Consider the following 13,640-nt stretch of genomic DNA (forward strand, 5'->3'; position numbering starts at 1 on the left):
GGAGTTGGTCTACTACTCCTGAGCATGAGGCCTCCATTGGAATATATTTGGTTATACCCAGTGTCACTGCATCAAAGAAAGCCATTTTCTCTCTCCCTGAATCTATCAATTACGAATAGCTTCTCAGTTAGTGGTGTGACTACTTTGTTCACCTCCTAGTGTCTAGATTTTAAATGGCTCAGTGACAAATATTTGTCCAGCATGGAAAGGAACCATCTGAAATTCTAACACATGTGCCTTAGAACTCTGGTAAAATATGTTTCAATCTTGTGCATGTCTCTGTCTACTCTGATGTCCCTGTCCCAAGAGGCTTCTAAAAGAGCTAGCTAGCACAAGCCAAGGTACTGGGTTGAACTGTAAATTTGTCATTTTTCCCTTTCTTCCTTTTAATTGTTTCCTGTCATTCACTCACCCCGGTAGTCTATGCCCTGACATTAGAAGATAGAACTGGCAACGAAGAGACATATATCCCCTAGAAAAGGTTGTGAGACTATCGATGCTAGCAGCTTCCACTTATGGAGGAGGACAATACTACAGCTCCTCTTGTGTTTTGTGGGTTAAGTATTGTTACCATGCCACTTTTTACACTTGACAAAACAAATACACAGCAGTGTAAAAACCAAAGACTATCAAAAGGAATGATGCCTGGGTGGTCCCACAAAGCCTGTTCTCAAACAATATTCATCACTGTTCCTTCCTTATAGAAAGCTCAGCATTATATTTATGATATTCGATTGTACAAACTAAAGTCTCTTCATTTCCATCTCTTTTCTCCACTAACCCATTCCCTTTTCTAACTGAAATCCTGGGATATTTCTAGCAGAGTATATTTGCAAAAATGATGATTTTTATCTTTTGTTATTTACAGTTATGTCAAGTCATACCTTCTTCCAGACAAGTCCCGAAACAACAAGCGTAAGACCAAAATCAGAACGGGTACCAATCCAGAATTCAACGAAACATTAAAGGTAAATAAATGCTAACATAGGAACATGTTAAGTAGAACTTCATTGATTTAGAATTAACTACACTCAAGAAGGTTGGGACAGGAATATTGTTAAGAGTTCAAGGCTAGCCTGAGATAGCATAGTAACATCCAAGCAAGGCTGGCCTATAAAATGAGACCATCCCAGACTGAGACCATCCCTTATATCAAAATACAAACAAGCCAAAAAGAAAAGAACAACTAAATGTACCATTTCAAAACGCATGCGTGTGTGTGTGTGTGTGTATGTGTGTGTGTGTGTGTGTGTGTGTGTGTGTGTGTGTGAGGGTTTTAGAAAACTAGAATTTGAATGGTATTAGATTTCCTAGAAGTTTTTGAAAAAGAAAAGGTAAACTATTCCCGCTTGGTTCACCCTCTGCTGTGGCTGTGGTCATACCTTAAGTTGAAATGATCCATTAAAATTACAAATTACATCTAAGCAGTATATCTTATAACAAAATAAGTTGCACATTTAAGAAATCTGCTTTCCTGGTGTCTTGAAGGGACACTGTCACTTTGTGTGTATTCATTGCACTGCTAACAAGGGTTATGTACTGTTCCTGACAAGGATCTCTGAGTGTGGCTAAATAGAAGTGTGTGGTCAATGAACAACATTAGCAATGTAAGGTCAGATTTTAGAAGTCTCAGAAAATGCTTGTTTGTATTTTGGTTAAAGACCTTAGGTTCAAAATTCTAAAGAAATTCTTATTTCTTATGGGTAGCCACAAACAACCAATTCTCACTCTGAATTTATCTTGCCTGGTGAGACAGACAAAGGAATGTTAAAATGTGTTGCTAATCAAGGAAAAATGTATGCACTTATACACAGAATAAAGGCTTTAGAGTCTATCGCAGTATGGGTTAGTTATAGAAGAAAGCCTGTAGTCTACAGGCATCAGTAGAAACATGTGCAGAAGCAGGGGTCAATATTAAAACAAATCAAATGAAGATGAACAAGCACAGGCTGAGTGTGAAACCAGTGGTCATAATAGGATAGCAAAGATGAGCCCAAGCAGAATATATAAACACAGTGACAGAGAAATTCAGGGAGCAAAGCATCAAAGTCAATCTGCTAGTAACTGATGGGACAGGAATACATACGAAGCCAAGCTCAGAAATCAGTCAGTCTGAAGTATGACCCAGATGGATATACAGAAGAACAGATGAGACGATAGTGCTCATGTCCCTGGTTAGTATTCTTCTGGGGGGAAACAGCAAGCCCATAATACCTACTTTCTGCTCAACCTATGGATATATTTTTTTAAACTTCTGAATTTACAATGGGCTTTATGAAGCTTAGGCTACAAATTTCTCATGTCAATACTTTTCCAGAGTTAAGGATTTTTATTATGAATAAGAAAGTTGGAGTATTGTTATATTAAACTTAGAGCTACAAGGTAGACAAGAGAAAAACAAAAACAAACAGGTAAAATTGGAAAGAGGTTTCTTTATCACCTAACACTTTCATATTTTCTCTGAAGTTTGCTGACCCCTACAATAAATCACATAAATAAATAGAAATAACAATATATAATAATATATAAATATATTTATACATACATAATTATTAACTAGGTATAACCTAGTTTTTTGCAGCCTAACTTCAATTGTAGGAAAAATAGAATGGCTTTTTATTCATATAGCTGATGCCTGTGGTCTGAAAATTATTGAAGCAAATTTCAACCTGCTCTACAATTAGACCCCTCCTTGCAGAGTGTGATGTTCTCAATCTTATTCGTAGTATACCATCAGCCACACCCAGCTGGAAACAAGAACTCTGCAGCTCTCAGTCTGGCACTATGATCGGTTTGGACGCAACAGTTTCCTGGGAGAGGTGGAGATTGCTTTTGACTCATGGAACTTTGAAAATCCATGTGATGAGTGGTTTGTGCTTCAGCCGAAGGTAGGAAATACTTCCAGCTATACAATTAGACAAATTTGAGCCAAACTAATATTCCAGGCCTGAAGAAGCTGAAGCTTCTAAATTTTGAGTAATAATATAAAAAGATTATTAAAATTTGGGTAGATGTTATAAATCCATCATTTTAGAAGCTCTTCATAGATACATGCTGTATAATGTAAGAAGACATGTAATCATACATGAGGAAGTTTTACTACTGAAGTTCATTTATCCACTGGAGAATTCACAAATTGCTAAAAGGACCACACTATATGATCCTATTAGAACAAGAAAGTCTTTGTCTTTATGCCATCAAAAACAAATTTGTAGAGCATGACCAATCTCAAAATATTATCTCTCTTTCTCATTCTTTACAATTTACAGCATAAACAGGAATAGTTTCCTTGACTCACATGAGAAAGTGATCACTATATAAAATAATTTTAGTTTGGGCATTCATAAAATGTCAATATAGAATAGCATGCTCAACCCTAGAAAAAACAATGGCTTGGATTCATTACAAACAACTAAATTTTCTTCACATTTACAGTCAATTTCTAAGTGAGAAGGAAAATGCAAAAGTTATATTTGTGCTGCCTGTTATTATTCCTTATATGTAGTGACAAGAAAGAAAGAAAAGAAAGAAAGAAAGAAAGAAAGAAAGAAAGAAAGGAAGGAAGGAAGGAAGGAAGGAAGGAAGAAAGAAAGAAAGAAAGAAAGAAAGAAAGAAAGAAAGAAAGAAAGAAAGAAAGAAAGAAAGAAAAAAGAAGAGAAAAGAAAAAGAAAAAGAAAAAACATTTGATAAAAACTGAACTGAAATTAGCATTGGTTTGCTTATAGCTTCAAAATGCCTATGTGATCTTGGGGAAGTTATTTCCTAAACATTGGTGTTCTAATTTGTAACATAGCCACTAGTATGGTAGCTGTTGCTCCAGCTCAGAGATCTGGAGTCTCTGAAGTGTTTTTCCCTCTCAGAGAGCTGACATGTTTGAATAAGCATTTTCTGTAAGTCTGTCAGCATTCTATTGGGCACACTGGAAGTTGGCAATAAAAAGCTTGGGAGTACTTGCATTGATGAGTAGCTTGGTCCAGATTGGCACATCTTAACTAGACCTTGGAGTCCCTTGACTTTCTATTCTTTGATTTTAATTTCAGGGTTCACATATTGTTGACCTCCTTCCCTAGCTGAACCTGTACATTATTAGCTATAAGTAGGTGATAGCTCTCTACTGTGTATATGCAGTCCAAAAAGAGACCATTTTTTCCCTCTTCCAACAGTCAAAACAATACCTTTGGCCTGCCTGGATCTTTTAATTCTAATTATATTATCCTTTTCCCTAACTGGTCATTAGACTCACCAGTGAGATAACATGCATTGGTTAGGACAAAAACATTTACCACATATTCTGGTCCTAATGGTAAGATTGCCACAAAAGAAATCAGACCCAATAAATAGTACTAATGGAAAAGTAAACAACACTAGAGAAAATACTCAAATGAAGTTCCCCATATCACCATCAGTGGTAGCAGTCAGTACTAATACTTAGTCATCACAACTCCATGCGGTGAGATCTCCTCATTTTATATATGAAGAAGCCGAGACTTAGAAATTAAATTCAACTTACTTTTTGAGTTAAACTACTAGCCTTAAAGTTGGTGAAAATACATTATAAACATCTTAGGGGTTATATTTGGCCTGTATGAACTAAAGTTTAAAATTTTTAAAATATTACATGATAGTAAGCACATGGCTGAAATGAATGTGATAGAGAAGGAAGACATCATAAAGTTGTTCTGATATTTTTATATATGGGAACCATTTGATCATTTACAATTGAGCATTTGTAACTTAATGCAAAGATTTAGCATAAAACTATTGGCAGTCTTAGCAGTTGTCAATGGCTTGAATCATTTTTACATAGTATTGTTACAAGTAATCTCAGTTACTTTTGCTCTGCCAGTATCATAGACAAGAAGAAACTAGCCAAGCACTGTTTTATTTATTTATTTATTTATCTATTTATTTATTTATTTATCTATTTATTTATTTTATATAGCTGTTGTATCACTTGGTGTTTAACAGAAGTAAATGGCAGAAGCATGTAACTCTAGTATGGCTCTCATGTATGCCATGGATATCGCAACCGTTATTCTGTAAATGTAGTTTGTAAATAGACAAACTTAAAGAATCTCTGGGCCTCAGCCTCAACAGCAGCAGTCGCCATCTTGGTTCCTGGACTAAGGAGAACTTAGGAAATTAGTCTGAACAGGTTAGAGGGTGTGCCAGAGAACCGGACAGCTTCTGGGACAGGCAGAAGCACAGAGCCGCTGAGGTAGCATCCTTGGCGGGCCGCAGACAGCCGGCCACCGTCCGGACCAGAGGACAGGTGTCCGCCGGCTTAGGAGGCGGCCTCAGCCTCAGCAGCAGCAGTCGCCATCTGGGTTCCGGGACTCCGTGGGACCTAGGAAATTAGTCTGAACAGGTTAGAGGGTGCACAAGAGAACCGGACAGCTTCTGGGACAGGCGGAAGCACAGAGCCGATGAGGCAGTACCCTTTGCAGGCTGCAGACAGCCGGCCACCATCCAGACCAGAGGACAGGTGTCCACCTGGCTCGGGAGGCGGCGGCCTCAGCCTCAGCAGCAGCAGTCGCCATCTTGGTTCCAGGACTCCCTGGAGCTTAGGAATTTAGTCTGCACAGGTGAGAGTCTGCACCACAGAAGCTGACAGCTTCTGGGAACTGCCAAAGCAACACAGCTTCTGAGAGAGGCCCTGTTTTGGGCCTTCTTCTTCGACCAGGAGGAGGTCCAAAAACAAGATAACTGCGCACCTTCCCTATAAGAGAGCTTGCCAGCAGAGAGTGCTCTGAGCACTGAAACTCAGAGGAGAGAATCTGTCTCCCAGGTCTGCTGAGAGACGGTAACAGAATCACCAGAAGAACAATCTCTAAACAGAGTCAACTATAACTACTAACTCCAGAGATTACCAGATGGCGAAAGGTAAACGTAGGAATCCTACTAACAGGAACCAAGACCACTCACCATCATCAGAACCCAGCACTCCCACTTCGCCCAGTCCAGGGCACCCCAACACACCCGAAAACCTAGACCTAGATTTAAAAGCATATCTCATGATGATGGTAGAGGACATCAAGAAGGACTTTAATAAATCACTTAAAGAAATACAGGAGAACACTGCTAAAGAGTTACAAGTCCTTAGAGAAAAACAGGAAAACACAATCAAACAGGTAGAAGTCCTTACAGAAAAAGAGGAAAAAACATACAAACAGGTGATGGAAATGAACAAAACCATACTAGACCTAAAAAGGGAAGTAGAAACAATAAAGAAAACTCAAAGTGAGGCAACACTAGAGATAGAAACCCTAGGAAAGAAATCTGGAACCATAGATTTGAGCATCAGCAACAGAATACAAGAGATGGAAGAGAGAATCTCAGGTGCAGAAGATTCCATAGAGAACATCGGCACAACAATCAAAGAAAATGGAAAATGCAAAAAGATCCTAACTCAAAATATCCAGGAAATCCAAGACACAATGAGAAGACCAAACCTACGGATAATAGGAGTGGATGAGAATGAAGATTTTCAACTCAAAGGACCAGCAAACATCTTCAACAAAATTATTGAAGAAAACTTCCCAAATATAAAGAAAGAGATACCTATGAACATACAAGAAGCCTACAGAACTCCAAATAGACTGGACCAGAAAAGAAATTCCTCCCGACACATAATAATCAGAACAACAAATGCACTAAATAAAGATAGAATACTAAAAGCAGTAAGGGAAAAAGGTCAAGTAACATACAAAGGCAAGCCTATCAGAATTACACCAGATTTTTCACCAGAGACTATGAAAGCCAGAAGAGCCTGGACAGATGTTATACAGACACTAAGAGAACACAAATTCCAGCCCAGGCTACTATACCCAGCCAAACTCTCAATTACCATAGATGGAGAAACCAAAGTATTCCACGACAAAACCAAATTCACACATTATCTCTCCACGAATCCAGCCCTTCAAAGGTTAATAACAGAAAAAAACCAATACAAGAACGGGAACAATGCCCTAGAAAAAACAAGAAGGTAATCCCTCAACAAACCTAAAAGAAGACAGCCACAAGAACAGAATGCCAACTTTAACAACAAAAATAACAGGAAGCAACAATTACTTTTCCTTAATATCTCTTAACATCAATGGTCTCAACTCCCCAATAAAAAGACATAGACTAACAAACTGGCTACACAAACAAGACCCAACATTTTGCTGTTTACAGGAGACACATCTCAGAGAAAAAGATAGACACTACCTCAGAATAAAAGGCTGGAAAACAATTTTCCAAGCAAATGGTATGAAGAAACAAGCTGGAGTAGCCATCCTAATATCTGATAAGATTGACTTCCAACCCAAAGTCATCAAAAAAGACAAGGAGGGGCACTTCGTTCTCATCAAAGGTAAAATCCTCCAAGAGGAACTCTCAATTCTGAATATCTATGCTACAAATACAAGGGCAGCCACATTCATTAAAGAAACTTTAGTAAAGCTCAAAGCACACATTGCACCTCACACAATAATAGTGGGAGACTTCAACACACCACTTTCACCAATGGACAGATCATGGAAACAGAAACTAAACAGGGACACACTGAAACTAACAGAAGTGATGAAACAAATGGATCTGACAGATATCTACAGAACATTTTATCCTAAAACAAAAGGATATACCTTCTCAGCACCTCATGGTACCTTCTCCAAAATTGACCACATAATAGGTCACAAAACAGGCCTCAACAGATTCAAAAATATTGAAATTGTCCCATGTATCCTATGAGATCACCATGCACTAAGGCTGATCTTCAATAACAAAAAAAATAACAGAAAGCCAACACTCACGTGGAAACTGAACAACACTCTTCTCAATGATACCTTGGTCAAGGAAGGAATAAAGAAAGAAATTAAAGACTTTTTAGAGTTTAATGAAAATGAAGCCACAACGTACCCAAACCTTTGGGACACAATGAAAGCATTTCTAAGAGGGAAACTCATAGCTCTGAGTGCCTCCAAGAAGAAACGGGAGAGAGCACATACTAGCAGCTTGACAACACATCTAAAAGCTCTAGAAAAAAAGGAAGCAAATTCACCCAAGAGGAGTAGACGGCAGGAAATAATCAAACTCAGGGGTGAAATTAACCAAGTGGAAACAAGAAGAACTATTCAAAGAATTAACCAAACGAAGAGTTGGTTCTTTGAGAAAATCAACAAGATAGATAAACCCTTAGCTAGACTCACTAAAGGGCACAGGGACAAAATCCTAATTAACAAAATCAGAACTGAAAAGGGAGACATAACAACAGATCCTGAAGAAATCCAAAACACCATCAGATCCTTCTACAAAAGGCTATACTCAACAAAACTGGAAAACCTGGACGAAATGGACAAATTTCTGGACAGATACCAGGTACCAAAGTTGAATCAAGATCAAGTTGACCTTCTAAACAGTCCCATATCCCCTAAAGAAATAGAAACAGTTATAAATAGTCTCCCAGCCAAAAAAAGCCCAGGACCAGACGGGTTTAGTGCAGAGTTCTATCAGACCTTCAAAGAAGATCTAATTCCAGTTCTGCACAAACTTTTTCACAAGATAGAAGTAGAAGGTGCTCTACCCAACTCATTTTATGAAGCCACTATTACTCTGATACCTAAACCACAGAAAGATCCAACAAAGATAGAGAACTTCAGACCAATTTCTCTTATGAATATTGATGCAAAAATCCTCAATAAAATTCTCGCTAACCGAATCCAAGAACACATTAAAGCAATCATCCATCCTGACCAAGTAGGTTTTATTCCAGGGATGCAGGGATGGTTTAATATATGAAAATCCATCAATGTAATCCATTATATAAACAAACTCAAAGACAAAAACCACATGATCATCTCGTTAGATGAAGAAAAAGCATTTGACAAGATCCAACACCCATTCATGATAAAAGTTCTGGAAAGATCAGGAATTCAAGGCCCACACCTAAACATGATCAAAGCAATCTACAGCAAACCAGGAGCCAACATCAAAGTAAATGGAGAGAAGCTGGAAACAATCCCACTAAAATCAGGGACTAGACAAGGCTGCCCACTTTCTCCCTACCTTTTCAACATAGTACTTGAAGTATTAGCCAGAGCAATTCGACAACAAAAGGAGATCAAGGGGATACAAATTGGAAAAGAGGAAGTCAAAATATCACTTTTTGCAGATGATATGATAGTATATATAAGTGACCCTAAAAATTCCACCAGAGAACTCCTAAACCTGATAAACAGCTTCGGTAAATTGCTGGATATAAAATTAACTCAAACAAGTCAATGGCCTTACTCTACACAAAGAATAAACAGGCTGAGAAAGAAATTAGGGAAACAACACCCTTCTCAATAGTCACAAATAATATAAAATATCTCGGCGTGACTCTAACTAAGGAAGTGAAAGATCTGTATGATAAAAATTTCAAGTCTCTGAAGAAAGAAATTAAAGAAGATCTCAGAAGATGGAAAGATCTCCCATGCTCATGGATTGGCAGGATCAACATTGTAAAAATGGCTATCTTGCCAAAAGCAATCTACAGATTCAATGCAATCCCCATCAAAATTCCAACTCAATTCTTCAACGAATTAGAAGGAGCAATTTGCAAATTCATCTGGAATAACAAAAAACCTAGGATAGCAAAAACTCTTCTCAAGGATAAAAGAACCTCTGGTGGAATCACCATGCCTGACCTAAAGCTTTACTACAGAGCAATTGTGGTAAAAACTGCATGGTACTGGTATAGAGACAGACAAGTAGACCAATGGAATAGAATTGAAGACCCAGAAATGAACCCACACACCTATGGTCACTTGATCTTTGACAAGGGAGCTAAAACCATCCAGTGGAAGAAAGACAGCATTTTCAACAATTGGTGCTGGCACAACTGGTTGTTATCATGTAGAAGAATGCGAATCGATCCATACTTATCTCCTTGTACTAAGGTCAAATCTAAATGGATCAAAGAACTTCACATAAAACCAGAGACACTCAAACTTATAGAGGAGAAAGTGGGGAAAAGCCTTGAAGATATGGGCTCAGGGGAAAAATTCCTGAACAGAACAGCAATGGCTTGTGCTGTAAGATCGAGAATTGACAAATGGGACCTAATGAAACTCCAAAGTTACTGCAAGGCAAAAGACACCGTCAGTAAGACAAAAAGACCACCAACAGATTGGGAAAGGATCTTTACCTATCCTAAATCAGATAGAGGACTAATATCCAACATATATAAAGAACTCAAGAAGGTGGACTTCAGAAAATCAAATAACCCCATTAAAAAATGGGGCTCAGAACTGAACAAAGAATTCTCACCTGAGGAATACCGAATGGCAGAGAAGCACCTGAAAAAATGTTCAACATCCTTAATCATCAGGGAAATGCAAATCAAAACAACCCTGAGATTGCACCTCACACCAGTCAGAATGGCTAAGATCAAAAATTCAGGTGACAGCAGATGTTGGCGAGGATGTGGAGAAAGAGGAACACTCCTCCATTGTTGGTGGGATTGCAGGCTTGTACAACCACTCTGGAAATCAGTCTGGCGGTTCCTCAGAAAATTGGACATAGTACTACCGGAGGATTCAGCAATACCTCTCCTGGGCATATATCCAGAAGATGCCCCAACTGGTAAGAAAGACACATGCTCCACTATGTTCATAGCAGCCTTATTTATAATAGCCAGAAGCTGGAAAGAACCCAGATGCCCCTCAACAGAGGAATGGATACAGAAAATGTGGTACATCTACACAATGGAGTACTACTCAGCTATTAAAAAGAATGAATTTATGAAATTCCTAGCCAAATGGATGGACCTGGAGGGCATCATCCTGAGTGAGGTTACACATTCACAAAGGAACTCACACAATATGTACTCACCGATAAGTGGATATTAGCCCCAAACCTAGGATACCCAAGATATAAGATACAATTTCCTAAACACATGAAACTCAAGAAAAATTAAGACTGAAGTGTGGACACTATGCCCCTCCTTAGAAGTGGGAACAAAACACCCTTGGAAGGAGTTACAGAGACAAAGTTTGGAGCTGAGATGAAAGGATGGACCATGTAGAGACTGCCATATCCAGGGATCCACCCCATAATCAGCATCCAAACGCTGACACCATTGCATACACTAGCAAGATTTTATCGAAAGGACCCAGATGTAGCTGTCTCTTCTGAGACTATGCCGGGGCCTAGCAAACACAGAAGTGGATGCTCACAGTCAGCTAATGGATGGATCACAGGGCTCCCAATGGAGGAGCTAGAGAAAGTAGCCAAGGAGCTAAAGGGATCTGCAACCCTATAGGTGGATCAACATTATGAACTAACAAGTACCCCCCCCCCCCCGGAGCTCTTGACTCTAGCTGCATATGTATCAAAAGATGGCCTAGTCGGCCATCACTGGAAAGAGAGGCCCATTGGACACGCAAACTTTATATGCCCCAGAACAGAGGAACGCCAGGGCCAAAAAGGGGGAGTGGGCGGGTAGGGGAGTGGGGGTGGGTGGGTATGGGGGACTTTTGGTATAGCATTGGAAATGTAAATGAGCTAAATACCTAATTAAAAAAAATTAAAAAAAAAAAGAATCTCTGATCCTCAGTTACAAAAGTGTTATAAATCTTACATGGGCCCAAGGACTCTAGACTTTTCTGCCCTTGTCAATAACTAACACTACAACTTACATATCAAAATTTCTCACTGCTTTACAATTGTGCTGTATGCCTATGTATGGATATGTAAGAAGCTTATGTGCTAAAGATATTCCTATGGAACCCTTCGAGTGAATAATAATGGCAGTTTCCTTTCTCTGGCTCTTTAAGACCTTCCATTCTTCTTAAACTGCAGCTCTCTATACTTTCTGCTTCTTTTATTTTACATACAAAGGCATTACCTTTGTCCTCTTTCAAACTGTTCAACTATTTGTATTAGTATGGCGACTGCTCAGGATGCATCTATTGCCACAGTCTCACCGTTGTTATTGTGGTTGCTGCTGCTGCTGCTGCTGCTGCTGGCCACTGGTCTTGCTGTGTCACTTGTATTGCAGCAACCTACACAGCTAGCCTCTTGGCTACATTTGTTGCTTGCCCTTCGTTCCACTCATCGATGCCTCCTCAGATGCCAAGTAGCTGTCTACTTTCCTGGCTCTTTCTGCTGGTTTCTCAAAGGATGTTCTGCTGCCTCTGTAGTCACTGCTACTCCACTGGCTCTGCAGCCTCTTTCCTTGCATCTTAGCCCTCTCTACTAAATGTAGGCAAAAACAGAACAAATTGAGAGAATATTTTCATTGTATTTAATATTGCATCTCCATGGGAGATAACATAAGGAGATTTACCACTTGGCTCACCTAATGCATACAACAGTTTGCTTCTATAGGGAAAAACGGGCACAGAACATTTGGACCAATCAAAAACGTCTCATGCAAATAAATATCTTGATACTAATCACAGAACTATGTTTTCCTCAAGTGACAAGAAAACTTTCACACAAATGAAAGTTTATGTTGGAACTGAACATAGCACTGTCCTTTCTTGCCAGTTCATTCTGTATCAATCACAGCAAGTCTATTATACAAAGTTGTGTTGAACCAACTGAAGCATCATCAGTCTTACACTAGTAACAGCAAGACTTCTATGTGAATAAATTTCTGCTTACAACAAATATGGCATAATAACATACATACCAGTAATTAAAATCATTCAGACAAATGAAGGTTACTGTTTTTAAAAATCATGAGAATGCCAGCTTTTTGCAAGTGACTGGAGGCGTCTCAGGCAAATGAAGTTTTGTATTTGAACTAATCACACCACTTACTTTTAAACCATTCATAGAAGCCCTACTATGCATTATGCCCAGATAAAACCAAGTCTCTAGTGGAAATAAAGGTTTATGTTTATCAATCAAAGCACTGTTAGCCAAGTCACAATAGTGTTAGATGTGGAACAATCACAGAACTCACTTTAAAAGTGGCCACAAAAAAACTACATTACAATTGAAAAAATATTTTTGCACCAATTAAAATTTCTCCACATGTTCAATGATAGAAGTTAAGTATTCATGGCAAATGAAGGCTTATATTTGAACCACTCATATCACTCACCCTAACTTGCTGTGCAAATGACAGTCTCTATATGTACCAATCAAAACATTCCCATTTCATCACATACAGAAGCAAGCAGTCAATGAAAATGAGGGCTTGTTGTTGCACTAATCATAACACTCAATTTAACCTGACACCGTGTCCTTGCTATGCAAATGAAGGCCTATACATGCACCTTTCACACCATTCTCTATTTGATCACATACAGAAGTAAGCATTCACTGCAAATGAAGGCTTCTATTAGTCCAATCATAACACTGACATTAATCTAGACACAATGACCTTTCTTTGCAAATGATGGTCTCTGTATGAACCAATCACAACATTCGTCATTTGATCACATACAGAAGTAATCATTCATTCAATGCAAAAGAAGACATGTATTTGGACCAGTCACACCAATCACTTTAAACCAGTCACAAAGGCCTTTCTATGTAAATGATGGCCTTTATATGCTCCAATAATAGGAATCTTCATTTGATCACTATCAGAAGTAAGCATTCAGTTTAATGATGGCTTCAATTTGGACCAGTCAGAATACTCACATTAATCTAGACACAATGGC

At 38.7% G+C, this 13,640-nt stretch overlaps 1 protein-coding gene across 18 annotated transcripts in view; it reads left to right on the plus strand.

Annotated features, from left to right (window-relative positions):
* Nucleotides 1-13,640, plus strand: part of Sytl5 (synaptotagmin-like 5) — a 251,243-nt gene that overhangs the window by 213,243 nt on the left and 24,360 nt on the right. For all 18 annotated transcript variants that reach the window (XM_017318467.2, XM_011247463.3, XM_011247469.3 and 15 more), the window contains 2 exons: nt 869-968; nt 2,727-2,888. In XM_017318467.2, the coding sequence (XP_017173956.1) occupies nt 869-968; nt 2,727-2,888 (262 nt within the window). The remainder of the gene's footprint in view (nt 1-868; nt 969-2,726; nt 2,889-13,640) is intronic.

This window comes from Mus musculus, chromosome X (genome assembly GCF_000001635.26).
Source record: "Mus musculus strain C57BL/6J chromosome X, GRCm38.p6 C57BL/6J".
NCBI lineage: Eukaryota > Metazoa > Chordata > Mammalia > Rodentia > Muridae > Mus > Mus musculus.